Source organism: Sciurus vulgaris, assembly GCF_902686455.1.
Source record: "Sciurus vulgaris genome assembly, chromosome: 12".
Classification (NCBI taxonomy): domain Eukaryota; kingdom Metazoa; phylum Chordata; class Mammalia; order Rodentia; family Sciuridae; genus Sciurus; species Sciurus vulgaris.
This window is the reverse complement of record NC_136473.1, coordinates 19184085-19202372: the sequence shown is the minus strand read 5'-3', so window position 1 is coordinate 19202372 and position 18288 is coordinate 19184085. Positions and strand designations below refer to the sequence as shown.

Genomic DNA, 18288 nt, shown 5'->3' with positions numbered 1-18288 from the left:
GGGACAGAAGATCTGAGGAGTTCCCAGGGGCCAGGACAGATGCAGCCCTGGAGGCCACTGTGAAGACCGTGTGCTTGGCTTAGATGGGATGCCAAAGAGAGATTTCAACAAGGGCAGGCAAGGCCTGGCTACCACACTGAGAGAACAGCACAGTGGGGAGGGCTTGGGGGAAGAGCAGGTCTTCCGTCTGATGATGCCTTGGGCCAGGGCGGTAGTGGTGGAGAAGACGAGAAGTGATGGGGTTTGCTATAAATCATAAAGTTGGTGACCACTGGATCTGCCAGTGGGTTGTTGGGTGTAAGGGAAAAGGATGAGTTAAGAATTGACTCCAGGTTTTTGGCCCAAGAACTGGAAGAACAGAGTCGTCAGTTGCTAAGATGAGATAGACATCAGGAGAAGCAGATTTTGTAAAAAAAAAAAAAAAAAAATCCAAAATTTACTTTGGATATGAGAAGTGAGTGATGTTTATTACACAGCCAAGTAGAACCACTGAGTAGACAGTTGGATATAACAGCCTGGAGTTCCAGAGAGGAGGCCAGGCTGGAGATAGAAATTCAAGTTAACCACATACGAAAGTTAATTCAATAGCCATATAATCTAATTCTTTTTTTTTTTTAATATTTCTGATGCATCCTTTCAATTATTTCAACCTTAAGCTTATTTTTCTTCTCAAGCTGTTATAGATGTGAAAGGGGAGAAGGTAAGAGATGTCCTTCATTATCTCCAAATATATGGATTGATATTCCACAAGCAGAGTCAGATGTGAAATAAATTCAAAACAAACTGACTTTTCATCTATAACTGATCTCATTGTCATACTGACCCTCCCACTGTCTACAGGAGAATGTCCCCAAAAATAGCATTTTGAAAAAAGGTAGCTGTTGAAAACCCCAAATAAAGTTTTAATATAAATAAATAAAACTACAACTACAAAACATATTTTAAAATAACAACATTATTTAAAAATTCAAATACAGACCTCTATAAACAGTCAAGTCTCTTTTTCTTCAAAGAGACAAATATGCTACAATACTCAGAATCAAAACAGCAATTTAAAAAGTAATAAAATTAGGGTGCTGAGCATCCTCTATTATATTTGAGTTTCAGTGTTCAATCTAATGTTTCCTAGGAAACAAAAAACCTGCCAGGCACAAATATTGCAAAATATAGTCCCCTAAAATGTTACATTCTAAGTATTCAGAAATTGAGGACTTTCTAAGCTTCCAAAAACAAAAGCAAACACAAACAAGCAAACAAAACAACAAAAACCACTTTCCACTGATCCAGACCCACTCCCCCAGAAAAATGGATTCTTGGGAACAAAAAGTATTGAGCCTTGCCAAACAAAAACCAAAATACAATAACCAAAACAATTATACAGCCCACAAAATCCTCAAACCAAACCATTGACTTTCCCCATAGAGTTTGATATATCAGTGTTTTCTGTCATTGTTTTTTTCTTTTGATTTCTTTTTTTTATTGTTTCTTTTTATAAATCTCACTAATTTAGATCATTAATGGAAAAGAGGAAGGGATAAGAGAGGTTAATCTGAATTTATTTCTGAACTGACAAATTATTTTAAAGACATAATTATGACATTAAGATACACTTAATATTTTAAACTAAACTGTCAAAGTTTTACCAAATAGAATTCCTTTGGGGACCAACTAGAATTAATGGAAATTGTGATGACATGATTGTTAGATAAAAATAAATACACAAAACAACTATTAGAACTCATAAGTGAATTTAGCATAAAAATCAATTGCATTTTATATAACAGCAGTGACCAACTAGAAAAATGAAATAACACGGTGGTAGAGAATAGAGGAGGGAGGTCAGAGGTGACACATGAAATGAACCTTAGAGAATAAGAGGCACAGAGCTAGGGAAAAACATATTTTCTGATAAGGTGAAGAGATCACCTCACTTTTACAATGACAGGGATACTTTTGTGATTAATTCTGCTCTGCTTATCTATTGAGGAACAAGACCCTGTGAAAAAATCTGATGCATTTTGGTGGACCATAGGACTAAGGAAGATTCAGAAGTATGAAATGCTGCACATCTCCCCAAGTCCTACCTCTGGCAATCATGTTCTGCTCTGTTTCTATGTATTTGACTCTTCTAAATATACATATTCCACATAGGAAAAAAAAAAAGAATTAGGCAACAGTTTCTTAGATATGACAGCAAAGAGCGTAAGCAACAAAAGAAAAAATAGACATCAAAATTAAAACATTTTGTGCTGCAAATGAGAACTATCAAAAAGTAAAAAGAAAGCCCAAAGAATAGGAGAAAATCTTTGTAAATCGCATATCTTACAAAGAACTTACAACTCTCTGAAGAAGTCTTACAACACAACAATAAAGTTACTTAATTTAAAAACAGATGAGAATTTGAATAGGTATTTTTGTAAGAAAGGAACACTAGTGGCCAATAAACACACATACAAATGTTAGTCATCAGTCAAATCAAACCAAGAGATACTAGTTCACACCCACATATGGCTAACATCAGAAAGACAGACAGCAGCAAGTGCTGGCAAGGCTGGAGAGAGGTAGGAATCCTCGCACCAGGCCCAGGGCTGGTAAAACAGTACCATCATTTTGGACAACAGCCCTTAAAATGTCAAACACATATTTACCATTTAACCCAGCAATTCCATACATAAGTAGGTACCCAAAGGAAATGAAAATCTGTAAGCAAACAGGCCTCATGTCATCATTCATAACAAACAGCACAAATAAACTAAGTCTTTACTAACCAATGAGCTGATAAATAAAATGCAGTGAATCTATATAATGGGGATATTATTTAGCAATAAAAAGGAATATAGCCCTGAAATATGCCAAATGAATGAACTTTGAAAACATTTAAGTTAACTGAAAGAAGCAGGTCACAAGAGACCATGTATTGTATGATTCCATTTCTATGAAATACCTAAAAATAGGTAAATCCATAGAGACCAACAGAGGAGACTGCCAAGGATCAGGGAGGGAGGAAACAGAGTGACTGTTAATGTGCACAGGGTTTCCTTTAAAAGGACAAAAATGCCCTAAAATTAGGTTGTGCAGATGGTTGTATCTGTAATTTAAAAAAAATATTTATTTGTACACCTTAAATTAGGGAATAATATTGTATGTGAATTATATATCAATAAAGCTTTTTTTTTTAAAAAAAGGCATCATTTAAGAAAAAAAAGCTACAAAATGGGAGGAAATATTTACATTACATGTATCTGACAAAGGATAGAATATACAAAGAACACTTGCAGCCCAATAATATAATGATAATCCAACAGAGACTTGGGAAAAGTTTTGAAATAATTTTCTAATAAAAAAGATGTACAAATGATCAATCAAGGCACAAAAAACTAATCATCATAATTCATCAGCAGGGAAATACAAATTAAAACCATTCCAAGATTCTGAAATACCACTACACACCCATCAGAATGGATTGAAGAGAACACTAAAAACTTCAGTAGTTAGCAAGAATGTAAAGCAAGAGGAATTTACCTACAATTTTTTTTTACATAAAAGTGGCATTTCTTAAAAAGTTAAACACAATATTTACCATACAACCCAGTCATTCTACCCAAATGTACATCTACAACACAGAAATTTGTATGTAAATGTTCATAGATTCATAATAGTCACCACCCAAATGTCTATTATTGGACAGTGGATAAAACATGAAATGTCTATACCAGAATATTACTCAGAGATAAAAAGGAATGAGGTACTGGGGACATGATACTATATGAATGAATGTCAAAATCATGAGTAAATAAAGCCAGACACACGATCTGACTTGATTTTAATTATTTCTAGTGAATGAAATCAGTGAGGCTATCGCTGATTGGATCATGGGCAAAGGCAGGAAAACTTCAAAGGCCACAGAAATCTTTTGAAATAACAGAAATTTTCTGTACCTTGACAGTTTTCCATACATTTGCACATTTACCACTTGCTATAGTTCTCTAATGTAAATATTATTATTATTTTCATTTTTTCCCACTGTGGAAACTGGTACTCAAAGAGACCCAGCCCTTTACCCAGTTAGTAAGAGGCAGAGCTGAGATTTATGTACTTGGGGTACTTTAACTGATATTCAGTATATTTCCATATACTCAAAACTAAAGCAAGTAAATATATTTCACTTTGGATTCAAGTATTAGTACTTTCCACATTACCAATAAAAAAGTACTCACTTAAATATAAACATTTTGTGGGATTTTTGCTTGTCACTGAAATGTCACATTCTTATTAGGTGATATATATATATATCTTTTTATATATATTTATTTCTTTATATATTTATTTATATATATATTTATTAACATATATTAATATATTATATATTTTATTTATATATATAATTATATATTCTATATAATATATATGATTATATAAAATATATATTTATTAAAATATATATTTTATTTATATATAAATATATATATTTATTTATTTATATATATTTCTTTTTTTTTTTTTCTAAGATGCTAGGGATTGACAGTGGTGCTCTACCCCAGCCCTTCTTATTTTTTATTTTGAGATGGGATTCACTAAGTTGTCCATGTTGACTTTGAACTTGAGATTCTCCTGCCTCAGCACCCTGAATTGATTACAGGTAAGCACCACCATGCCCAGCTCACTTGAATCTTTAAAGAGCAGACTCTGTAATAAAACTCATATGCGCTTCCAGGATGTGTTCCCAAATTTGGAGAAAATTATTGGAAATGGCTCTCTGGGAAAACCGAGAAATATGGCAAATCATAAAACAAAGAACAGGAGACGAGGAAAAATTATACTTAGGTTAATGGAGAGTTAACATTGAACCAATCAGTTAACTGCTTATAATAGTAGTCTCCAGAGAAAAATCAGACAGATGCTTTCCGACTGAACATTTAAAAAATATTTACACAAAATGTCATAACCTACTAAAATATTTTAAAAATAATAAATGCAGTAATGGACTGGGTGTGGTAGCACAGGCCCATGACCCCAGTGACTGGGGAGGCTGAGGCAGGGAGATTGAATATTCAGGGCCAGGCTGGGTAACTTAGTAAGAGCCTATCTCAGAATTAAAAAAATAAAAAGAAGTCAGGCACAGTGGCACACACTGGTAATCCCAGCTACTCTGGAGGCTGAAGCAGGAGGATCACCAATTTGAGGAGAGCCTCAGCAATTTAGCAAGGACCTAAGCAGTGTAGCAAGAACTTGCTTCAAAATAAAAAGGATAGGGATGTAGATCAGTGAGAAAGCACCCCTGAGTTCAAACACCAGTACTAAATAATAAATAAAATTTAGAAAGGGGCTGGGGGTGTAGCTTAGTGGTGGAGCACTTGCCTAGCAATGTGCTATGTCCTGTGTTCAATCCCCAGTACCACCAAAATAATATTAATAAAATAATGCAGTGATGAGCACTTATTTGTATCCCAACATGATCCCAACTTAATATGTTGTTTAAACACTCATAGGAAGAGAGAAATACATGAAAAATAAACTGCTAGCTTACACATCAATTCTTCTGCAAACCTTTGGCAAGTCAATGCCTGAAAATCATTAATAAATAATGAAATTAAGTGTATATTTCGATCTTCATCAAAAATCCTCTTCAGTCATAAAACTCAATAATGTGATGTTCCAGAATTTATTTTCTCACATCCTGGCCAAAGCATAACATCCTGTTGCACTTTCCAAAATTCCAGAACCTCAGGATAGTTCCAGAATCTTAACACTTAAAGTGTTACAGGAGTCGAGATGCCGGTTTCAACTTAAATTTTTTTTTAAAAAAGCATGCTCCAGTAAAGTTTCTATCTGAGTATTTGGTTTATTACGTCTTCCCTTCTGGTCATCTCCAGTTTTGCTAGAATGCAGAGGTACTCTAATGGAGGCTATAATGCCCTGGTCTGACTCCAGTGGTACTTTTCTCCTGTCTGGCGCGGACACCCCCTTCAATCTCCTGTACATGTATCTGCCAGAGGAAGAGGAAGGAAGGGACAGAGTGCACCGCTGCCATCTGCTTCCCTCCCCCGGCTTCCCTGGAAATGAAGACAAGGGTGGGAGTTTCTCCTAGAGACAGGAGCAAAGTGTACCCCATGGTGGGCCCACTGAAGTGTCTTCAGGCAGCAGCTTTTGGACCTGGCACGTTAGAAAGCAACGGAGACACCCAGCAATGGTAGCATGGGATCCTCTGGAGGATTTCCACTCTAATCTAGCAGAGGCAGACTAGTCCCAGTGACTAGTCCCAGTCTCCAGACCTGTCGAGGCTTCTCGGTGCCCCGGCAGGCCTCATCACTTTCTTACCCCGCCCACTGCATCCTTTTATTTCAACATTAGCATTTATGATCCTGTTTGCATTCATCAATTAAACAAGGTACTTACAGCTGCATGACCAAGTACAGGTGATTTGGGCTTTCATAAATGTCTTCCAGGGCCACTATGTTTTCATGCTTAATCCTAGAAGGAAAAAGAAAGCACACTGGTAAATACAACTAGACATGAAAACTTATAAAAACAGAGGTCATTACAGCAAAGAGTTCTAAGACAGACTCAAACTCCTGGACAACATAGGTAAGACTTGTCCCAAAACTTTTTCAGACTATTTCTCTTAACCGTTCTTCTTCCTTAATCTCTGCTCCTCTTCATTCCTAAGTATCTAGACACTAAAATTTAGCAATAATTTAACTATTCCTGCTTCCTATGTATCGCCATAGGCCAAATTTGTCAACATCCTATTATCTTGCAGGACCCAGCTCTAATGGCTGAACTCCTGAGTGAAATCTAACTGCTCTGTCTTCTGCTGTCGCACAACGCCATCCATCACAGACCAGTTCAAACTGTGGGTTGTGTGCATATCCATCTTTCATAATAGCCTATGTGTTCCAGGGAACTGTCTCAGATTCATGGATCCAAAGTAGGCAAAAGAAAACCAGCTTGATCCTTTTACTGGGGTTCGTGTTTACCACACCACCACATGTCAATTCAGTTTCCCAAGTGAAGCAGACCAGCGCCATTCACAGTGTGGATCCCAACAGGCAGTCCCAGAATCTCCTGGGAACTGGGTAGAAATGCGAATTCTCAGCCCCATCTGGTAATACAAAATCAGAATGTCTGAGCGTATAGCCCAGGAATCTGTATATTAATAAGATCCTCTGACAACATGTATGCACAAAATAGAGCTTGAAAATATTATATTAGACCCAGAGAAGCAGGTGAGGATGCTGCTGGGCTGAGGACCACCTTCTAAGTAGCCAAGTCCTAACTGAAGCAACCCAGGAGCAGCAAACAGCCTTAATCCCACCCCCTACAACTATCTATCAAGAGTAGTTTCTACTCAGAACGTAAGGTGCCATATTTATTTAATGCATTTGAGAGAAGCATCATTTCATTATTCAGTGAGTTAATTAGTTCTTACCATGAACAAGCCCATCACTGAAATGACTGCTGAACCATTTAAAATCAAGCATGTAACATGAAGATTCTTGTGAACCCCTTGAAAGCGGAGACTACATTATTCATGCTGTTTCTCCTTTGCGCCTAGCACAGACCTGCTTAATAAACATTTGCAGAATGAACGAATGATGTTTAAAGGTTGTTTCCTCTAAACAGCAAGGAACGACATTAGGTATATTGTCACAGAAAATGTAAGCAGTTTCCCCACGTGTGAGATGTCTTCCTCGAAAAAGAACTTTGTAAACTAGAATATATTGGCTTGCTTTTGATTTGAAAGAACAAGATAATTAACTAAAAGTGGCAAGGCTTTGCTTTGATTTCTACAGCTCTTATTAATTAATGCAGTTGTTTTGTTGGAACTGAAATAATTACACTAGGTTCACGTTTCACCTGATTGCCATGCACAGCACCTACTTATTTATTTGTAAGTGGTGGTTACTGCATGACCTCAGTAAAATAATATCAGCAATAAATTATTGCAATTTATCAAACAAACTATGCTACTGAGGAAACCCAGAAAGCATAACTGGGGACTGCCAACATCCTAGACATTTGTGGCATTACCATTATTGGATATACCCAAAAGAATATGACCATGAAAGGTAAAACACATCATGTGGATTTTCTCTTTTTTTGAAATTTAAAATATTTGCCATAAGAATCGTCACAGGCGCACAAGTACTTTTATTCAGTCAAATTAATGTGGGAGCTAATTAAGAGTCTCTATTAATGGAAATTGGGAAGAATGGGATTTACACAGAGGATAGCTAGGTAAAATACAGAGCACATAGTTACATTTGAATTCTAAATAAACAACAAACATTTTTAGTATAAGTATGTCCCAAATATTGCATTGTTTTTACCTGAATTTTGAACATACTGGATATCCTGTGTTTTCAGGTGCTGAATCTGATCACCCCAGTTACACAAATCCCTAAGTGACTCTCTGAACTGGGTTAGAGATTGGCACCGGCGATTCTGGCTCTCCTTGGAGGTTGAGTCAAGAAGCTAGATGTTTGAAACCTAGTGTTCAGTCATTGAATAGTTAACACAGATTCAACTCCACATGAAGAGCTAACTATGCGCAAAGCACCTGCCTAGCCAAAATGGCAGACTAACGAATTCAGACTGCGATCCACCCCCTTGTGGGGTACATGGGGTAGAGAAAGCAAAGCCTATTCAACCTGACAGGTTTTATGGGAGTGGTGCCTTGAAATTAATTTTAATCCATGGGAGCATTCCAGAGAGGAATTACAGATAGGAGGGACCATCTCAAATAGCAGTCTTGCAATGTTTACAGAGATGCCGTCTTACTGTACACCCCTCTTAACTCACGTGTCAGTGAATCAGGCAATCAAGCAGTCACTGAGTTTCCGTTATATGTCTGGCAGCACACAAGAAAATTATAAAATAAGGTTTTGCCCTCAAAAAGATTATCATCTAGATGAAGAGAACCAGAAAGCAATGAGAAAAGGATTCAATGCTGAGTTCTGCAGAATTGCCCTTAAGGTCAGAGAAAGCAGAGTCCTGCACAGGTCAGAATTATGGAGGATTCAGGAAAATAGCAGGGGTTGAGCCAGGATGGGTAAGATTTAAGGAAGCATACTTGAGACATTTCAAATAAATGCTAAAAGGACCTCTTAACTGTCTCTTCAGAAAAGTGGGTTAATTAGCTTAGAGGTGTTAGGACATGGCAAAAGAAAACATTCTAGGGCTGGGGTAGAGAACTTGCCTAGCACATGGGAGACACTGGGTTTAATCCTCAGCACCACACAAAAATAAAGAAATAAAATACATATTAAAAAAAGAAAGAAAACATTCTAGCCTCTCACATCTGTTTTCAGTTACCTTGTTCCATCCTCAGGGCCCTTTATGATATACAAAAACAGAACATAAAATATAAAAATTATTTTAGTACATAGATTGTCTTAACAAAAGGCCATGTGAATATCCATACATTTCTAAGACTGGGCAGAATCTATCCTACACAGATGCCTACCGTACGCTGAATTTCCTCCTCTCATTACTCATTCAACAAATATTAATTGGGTACCCACCAGGAACCACTTGCAGTCTCACACATTATGAATCTAGGTGGCCAAGACATAAAGGGAGACAAGTATTAGCCTCCATGAGCTCACACAGGTGAGAGCTAAAATCCTTCCCAGAAGTCTGTCTCATATTCACCAGAAATTGGCCTCCTGGTAATTAGTTGTTAGTCTTGGAAGCAACAGAGAATAAGCTTATATTGTCTTTCTGCAAATATTTGAGGGTTATAATCTTGCAATATGGTTGATAGTCCCCTCATCACCCTATTGTCACTCATTTGTCCAGACTATGGTATTCAGAACTGAAAGGAATGATCCCAATGTAAAGTATGGCAAACAAGGGGCATGGCAAACAGTGTATTTGGTACCTATTTGTTAAATGAATGAATAATCTTAAGCCAGAGTCAATTAAATCACCAGATCATTTTTACTTGAGCTTCTACCAAGATTTCCTTTCTGACTCAGACTTTAGAGCTTTAAAGTTCTCATGGTTAGCACTGTTAAATTCAATCCTTCTGGGTCCCATGCAGTACTCCTGGTGTCCAGCAGTAGTGTGAATCTTTAATCATTCAATTATTGTATATATTTTCCCTCTCAACCTTGGGCCATTTGCATATTTGGTACACAACCATCCCATATATGTTCCTCCAACTTCCTAATTAAGATTTTAAGTGGGAAGATAATATGAAAGAGCTCCATGGTATGCCACCAGAGACTCCCAACAAGGTAAATGACATTAATCAGCTGGCTTTGATTGCTGTTGAGTAGCAAATCCAGTAGTGCTATCTCCAGCTCATCTTTTAACATCCTATCCATAAGGAGACAACTAGATGCTTTGCTGAAATGGCATTCCTCAGCTCTACACATCATATAAGACTATTTAAAAGGGAAATAGGAAGTTTGGGAAGATTTGTTCTTAGTAAACCCACGTTAGCTCCTAGCAAACACTATTGTCTTTACTAAACGATCACAAACCAGCTGCTTAATTTTCTATTCCACAATTTTACTGTGCATTGAAGTCAAGCTTCTCAGTCTATAGATCTCATTTCCTACCATTTTATGTTTGGAAAATTTGATGACATCTCTGAGATTGTTTTCTCAAACATCTCAACTGTGATTCTTCTGTGATAAATGCAATTTCCTCAGTCCCCTGGGATATAACATATCATCTCAATCTAGTGATGAACAAATTTTATAACTTTCTTTAGATGCTACTTATGTAGCTGTTTTATATATTACCATTTGTTGAGTGTTAATCATATGCAAGACTGTATTGAGTTTTTGTTTGGTGCAGGAAACTGAACCCAGGGTCTCAACCATGCTAAGAATATGCTCTACCATTGACTTACACCCTAGCCCCTAATGACCTTTAACTATTTCATTTACTATCAACAACAGTCCTACAAAATAGTAATGATTTCCCCCATTTTTGAAAGAAGGTAGAAGGGAGAGGCTAAGATCTCAAGAGACTAAGTAAGTAAGTGTCCCAGGTTCCTGTAACTCATAATTGGCACTACTGAGATTGGATTTCAGTCTGTCCTGACCCCCAAACCCTTGTTAAAGCTATTTCATTATAACTCTGTAGTAACTAAGTTATAATGAGAATATCCAAGAACTCATATAAATTGAGTTATTTATGTAAAATTATAGCACCTAAAGTCAAAGTTTTTATTTTATCGCTAACAACATATTACTCCTGGTAATGTTTGTTGAACTATCTGATTCTTGTGAATATTCTCAAGACAGTTGGCTGTAAACATCCAGACAGGTGAGATCCCAGTGGGTCAAAGCAAACCAGAGAAGAGATGTTTGTTCAGAAGCAGAAGCAGAATGGTTAGGAATCCAGAAATAATAATTAGAAAGAGCTTCTCATAAGCCCATAACTGCTAGTGCCATCATCAAAATGGAGAAAAAGTGGGCAGAGAAGAGGTGGAGACGTCAGTTCTGAGTAAATGGAAGACTGAGGTTCTGTCAACTTGCATAGCTCAACCCCCATAAGTTAATAATCAGTCCTTCCAACACAGCCAAGAGGACTTTCATACATGAGGAGTGCTCATGTCCAAATTCCTCGTGCAAGCCCTTCTAAAACACACATAATTTAAGGTAATAATAATGCTACTGGAAGTAACTTGAGCCATTAAAAAGAACCTCATTTACTTTTCATCACCTACCATCTACCAGGCCTGAAGTAGCCATTAGCTGACACATCTGTGAGTAGAAGGTAAACGGTTTATATGGCAACCTACACTCAAGTCGCACTAGTCCCCAGTAAAGGACAGAAGAGGTAGATAAAGGGAAGTGGGCCTAGGTAGAGAGAGAAAAGCTGAATGGGAAAATAGCATGTGGGTATTGATGCAGATGCCTCATCATAACTGACAGCCAAGCAAGAAAACCCTAGAAAGAGCCAGGAAAACATTTTTAAATTAATTCATGCAGAAAGAAAAAAAAAAATTAGTTCCAAATGCACAAGTAGGCCTCATTCCAAAGCCCCCAAGCTGGAGGGAACATCAGAACCCAGAGAATGGACATGCTATTGAATACACATGCTTCCACAAACTGAGAGCAACATCGTCTTCCCCTCCAGCCTGATTTTTCACAGTTCACGGAGCCACAAATTTTGAACTCTGTGTCAAATGAGAGGGAAAAAATGCAGAAAAAAGAAAGAGAGAGAAATCATAGTTCGGCATTTCTTGTTTTTATTTGTTGTTGTTGTTGTTGTTGTTGTTTTTCTTTTTCCTTTCCTCCTTCCATCATGGTTCATTGATCTGGAGGGAGAAGATTGTGGAAGCAATTACAAGATATTCAGAGAAAGAAAAGGGCAACAAAATACTTTTCCTTGGTATCATCATTTTCTGGAAATGGGAATGTATCTACTCAGCTACTCAGGTTAGAGAGGCTATGTGAGGATAAGAGATGCAAGGAAATAAAATCAGAAGGGACAGACAGGAGGCAAGCATTCTATCAGGAAGGGAAGGGCAGGGATGGATGAACCGGATCTCCCTGCAGTGCTGCAGGGACACAAGACCTCAATAAATGCAAAAGTTACGTTAATGAGCCAGCTTCCAGTCCTCCTCTCTCAAGATGCTTCCGGTTCACGGTTCAGTCTGAGAAAGGCCTCTCTCAGAGGACAAGCATGGGCCATCTTAGGCAAAAACCATAGTCTGTCACCACCTCCCACACTGGTCTTTTCCAAGCAATGCAGAAAGTTTTAATTTTACACACACACACACACACACACACACAAACATACACAAATAAGTTCAAATAAGTTACAGTTCCCTGGCTTGGAATTGCCTCTAAAATGGCTAAAGAATATTTTGATTTCTTGGAAAACTCTCCTATTTAAACAAATGTTTATATTTTCTTAAAATTAAAATATATATGTTTCAGAGTTTTTTCCTCTCACATCATGCACAGTATAGGAAATAATACTGAGAAAATTGAGAACAGTGTAGGAAATCATGCTGAGAAAATTGGGATGCTGTCAGTCACAAGTTATAGCATTGAAACATTTGCCAGATGGTATCAAAAAATACCTTTCATTTGTATAACACAGGCACATTCCCAGATGTTCTTTCTCAAAACACCAATCTTATACTGTAGGCATTATTATTGCTATCTCATAAGGATGACATCCAAATTAGAGTCAGTTGTTCTTTCTACTTCCCTCTGGTCTCACTCTCCTCCTAACCCATCTCTCTGCTGTGTCCTGAGCTATGACTCCACATATAGAGTTGATCAAACTTCTTAGCTTGAACTCTGGCACTGACTCCCTGTCGTCCAGAATAGAGTTCAAACAGCTGGCATGACTTAGAAGTCACTAGTTACTTGGACTTCATTTGACCATCTCATTTTGAGAATCTTCCACTCCTGCCCCACTCCAATGCTTCACCGGACACAGGCAGGCAGCTCTCACATACCCTGCCCTCCCCAGCTGGGCATATCTTTTTCTCTGGTCACACTGGAGGGCTCGTTCTTCTTGTATCTTCTGTGTATTCAGTTCTAATTCTCCTCTACAGAGAACCGTTTGCTAATTTTCTGCGGCTACAGGACTCATCACCCCTCTTTTGGGCTGCCTTGATTCTTTTATGACTTCCTTACACATACTACATGGTACCCCAAGTATCTGTAAGCATGTATACATTTATGCATGTATACATTTAAATTATTTTATATGCAAAGAACAAAGTCTGGAAGGATATATATCCAACCATTAACTAGTTACCTTGGAAAATGCTAAAATAGGAAGCGATTTTCACTTTTCAGTTTTTTTTTTTCTCACCTGTGGTTCTTTATCTAAACACTACAGAACACAGAAAAAAAAATGATTTGAGAGATGGTTTTCTTTAATTCTCACCAGGACAGTACCATTCTAACTGCATATGAGTAAAGTTATTCAGTATATACCATGAATGCCATAGATGTTAGGGCTCCAATCTCTTGCTGAACACCAGGAGTGGTAGTTACCAGACTGTTGTATTGCCCAATTTTTCCAACAAGGTGTTTTTTTAAAAGTTCTTGATCAAAATCATTAATGTCTGGTCCACCAAAGTATATTTGTGATTATAAAAACAAGGAATCACATGCTGATTAGAAGAACTGCCCAATCAGGAAATTACATTGGGTCTCGGCTCTGACACATCTAACTACAAGATTTTTGACAAGTTATTAATTACTTTTCAACTTGATTTCTTCATTTGTTAAATGTACATGAAAATATGTGGTCTCCATATCTACTATCCATATCCTATCTATTCACATAAACATGTTTATATAAGATAAATATACACATACTTCTGTATCACATTATATGGCGAGATTTTTTAAGAACATAGGCCATTCCACGAACCACCATAATTCAAAATCCCAAACTTCGAATCACCTCTCTTTGCTGCCAGCAGATGGAGCTATAACCAATGGGAGATTGAGGAGCACAGACTAGGTACCTAAATCAACTAACATCTTGCACCTGCCATTCCGTTTTGTTGTTGTTGTTTAAGAATTAAGTACCATGTATTGATATTCCCTCACTATAAAATGAGCTTTGTTTGGAATCTTTAAAACCAAAAAAAAAAAAACCCTTCGGCATTGCTGACCCTATTTTCTTAAAGTATTCCAGGCATCCAGAGCGTCCACAGACTGAAGCGCAGCCAGCCAGTTCTCATATGAAGGTACCACTGGAGCGGGCAACAGTGGTACTCTGGCTGGGGCATCGATGGGTTGGTCTGGTCCGTCTTTAGCCATGTTCTGGTCACATCAATTTCCAGAATGTTCCAGCCAAACAGGATACTATTCTTTCCAACTCTACTAATCAATGAATCTAAAATTATAACGAGGCAAAGTACATTAAGGTATATATGAGACCCACAAAGCTTGACTCTGAGCCAAGATTTGGTGTTCCCTCAATAGTCCTTGCTGGGTTATGCTCTTGTTTCAGTAGGTGCTTCTCCTGCACGGGTAAGCCATCAGCTAGACATAGAGAAGAATTTCCTGAGACATGAAGGCATTTACACAGAAAAGACCTGCTTCCCCCACTCACAGTCAGCTTGTACAAGGCCTGGGACCCGTTAAGGAATGCCAGAGAGATGCTTCATGTCTACAATAGCTCCAAAAGTTTCATCTGGGCTCTTAGTCCAAAGAAGAAATAAACTAGGTCGAATTCAGTGTGAAAAAATCCAGAGCTTGGCACATACCACTCAATGAACATTTGTGGAAGAATGAATGACTGAGCAATTAGTTCTGACTTTCCTAAAGTCTTACTGATTTCACGTGGTCAAAGTCTCATTGACTGAAAAAGTTAGAATATTTGACTGTGTATTTCTTTCCTACTTCTGTTACTATCATTGATAAGTTACCAGTACATCCCAAGATCTGCTGCCATGTTAAAATTATCTGAGAGATGAATTTTAAAATAATGCTGATATCTGGCTGGGGTGTAGCTCAGTGGTAGAGCAAATGCTTACCATATGCAAGTCCCTGGGGTCCATCCCCATCACAAAACAAAAGACAACAAAATTGATACTTGGTTTTACTCCTGGAGATTATGATTTAATTGGCCTGGGTAGTGGCCTACGTATAATGATTTTTTTAAAGCTTCCCAAGTTATCCAAATGTGCAGCAAAATTTGAGAATCACTAGTAAATTACTGAGAAAAGATTTGCCTGTAGATACTTGGGAGCTGGTAATTCCACAGTCTTAGTGTCTACTTTAAATTTATCTTGGCTGAGTACATTTATTTGGTAATCAGTCTGATATGAAAAGTAAGATTCAGGGTGTTCAGAGGACAAATGTTTAAGACAACATGGTTAATGTATTCTCCCATCGGGAAAATAAAGATGGACAAATTCATGAAAAATGGTCAAATTCCAACTGGCTACCTACATTAGCTTGTAATATTTCTTAGTAAGGCTTGAAAACACTAACACATTCAGGGGAATGCTGTCATTTCCTTCTTTGGGTTTTTGGTAGCTTTGCTGAACGGTAATACCTCTGCTCTGGATGTTTTTAACATGAGAATAGACACCCGGAGCCTTGGAGAACTTTAAAGTGTGTACAAACCTCTTCTGAATGAGATCAACACTTGTAACCCGGATGACCAGCTCCGCTGATGTGAGGCCACAGCACTCAGAGGCACCTAAGAAGGGGAAATCTCAGAAAAGTTTGTTCCAGCGTCCCTGTGGATGCTGGCAAGGTAAACCACAGGACATTCCTGTATGAAAGACAGTGATGTAGCCTGGTGCCCACTGCCTGGGTGTGAGACACCCACGCTGTGCCCCGCCAGGAGACGCTGGCTTGAGTTCACTGAGTTTCTTTGAGGCTTCTAACTCAGGACACTTACATTTCCACGAACCTGAGTGAAGAGGTCAAAACGACACCGTGGGACTCTTGGGAAGGCACCATTATCCTTTTCTTTCCTATCTCCCGTGCCCTGCGCTTTCTCTGGCCCACATTGAGGGCCCTAGGGTTGATAACTCCAGGACTGTGCTGATCCAGTAGGTGGCCCAAAGGACAAGCTGGGCTGTGCAGCTTGGCAGAAGGCCCAGCCTTCACGGTGCCAGAGAGTCCCAGGCATAACTGGGAAGGAGAGAGGAGGCCCTGGGCGGCTGCCTCTGCTCACACAGGATGAGAAGCATCTGAGACACAGGCAAATGTGATCCTGGGCTTCTCGCTACAGCTGCTGGAACATGGGGCCATTTATTTAGAAAGAAGGAAGCAAATTGTGAAAGCAAGAGATGGGGTCAAACACAGGAAGAAGAAAAATAAAAAAAGAGGAAAGTCCATTTGGGACAACTGTCTAGTATCTGTTCCTTGTCAGACTTAGGGGACTGAGCTGGACACGGTGAGATGGACCTAGGAAAATGCTCTAGGAAAACGCCCACATTTGGACGTAACGGTGCAGAATTAAGTGCTCTTTAATTTTTGTACTTCAGCAATTAATGCTGACACAGTCTGTCCAGGGCAGACCAGACCTCAGAAAATCAGGCATATTCAAATGGCAGAAAAAATCTTTCAAGTGCTTCCACATTGGGAATTCCGGAGGGTGTTTGTGGTTAGCTGAAGGTGTGTTTTTTTAAAACAATATCTTCCTTTCTGATGATCTTCATTAGTGTGAATAATAAGGGCCAATTCTGTATTGTTTTCCTTGAGAAAATAAGAGCAAGTTTCTTCATAATTGAGATTAGAGTCATGGTTAGAAAGAACAGCATATTCTGCTTTGTCAGGGATTTTTTGAAAGGAGGAATATGCTATACATATCACCTCTCTGAATCGCAGTTTTATGGTAGACAAGTTCTGAATTTACAGTTAGATGGTATCCTGCTAATAAAGATGAAGATAATCCAAAGGATGTCGACTCTAGAAAATTCTAAGGGTGAGTTCCAGGGCTGTCTGCAAACTGGACAGGCATTACGAATAAGTTGTGGCTAATCGACTAGCTGCCACTCACTCAGCTTCCTGTTCCAGAAGGAATAGGAATAAGGAATTAGGACTGCAGTTGTGCCTTCAGGGATGGGGGACAGAGTAAACCAGCCAATGGGATGTCCCTGACAATGACACTGGGGGCAGAGGCGGGGAAGGGGAGGTTGGCTGTCACTGTTCTGTTGGGCAGAGCAGTGCCCAGGTGCAGCCACAGTCTGCAAGTCCACAGGCAGGGAGGGCTGGGCCAGGCTGAGGTCACACACAGGCCACCGGGTGTATTTTAGGTAACACTGTCTTTTCAGAGCCAGGCATAAAGGCTCTTTCCTCCAAGCATCAGAGCATATTAGATCAGTGACTGGACTCCATGAAGGTCGCTGTTGACTGAAGCTTTTCAATTTGCCCTGCCCCCACCAAATCCTCTGGATTCTCAAATATTTTAGAAAATGCAAATGAACAAAACTTACACAGGTCTAGCTGCAACAGACACCAAGTGTGAACACCACGGAGACTTCCACCATGCTCATGTATGCCCATTGACAGAGTTTATGACAAATCAATGGAAGAAAATTGAAATCCTAAGGGCACATTGATACAACTCTAGATTTTCTTACTGTTTATGTACTGGAGTTCTATACAACATTCTTTTTTTTTTTTTTTTTTTTAAATTTTGCTACTGGGGCTGGGAGTGCAGTTTAGTGGTAGAGCACTTGCCTAGCATGCATGAGGTCCTGAGTTGGATCCCCAACACAGCAAACAATGACAACAACAAATTCTGCTACTAAAAAATGAAGACAACAAATGGGGCTAGGAATATAGCTCAGTGGAAGAGCTCTTGCCTGGCAGGCATGCAAGACCC

At 38.6% G+C, this 18288-nt stretch overlaps 1 protein-coding gene across 4 annotated transcripts in view; it reads right to left on the bottom strand.

Moving 5' to 3' along the window:
* The window catches only part of CAMK1D (calcium/calmodulin dependent protein kinase ID), a 386022-nt gene that overhangs the window by 132839 nt on the left and 234895 nt on the right, over positions 1–18288 (bottom strand). For all 4 annotated transcript variants that reach the window (XM_079106243.1, XM_079106242.1, XM_079106241.1 and 1 more), the window contains one exon: positions 6397–6471. In XM_079106243.1, coding sequence (XP_078962369.1) covers positions 6397–6471 — 75 coding nt within the window. The remainder of the gene's footprint in view (positions 1–6396; positions 6472–18288) is intronic.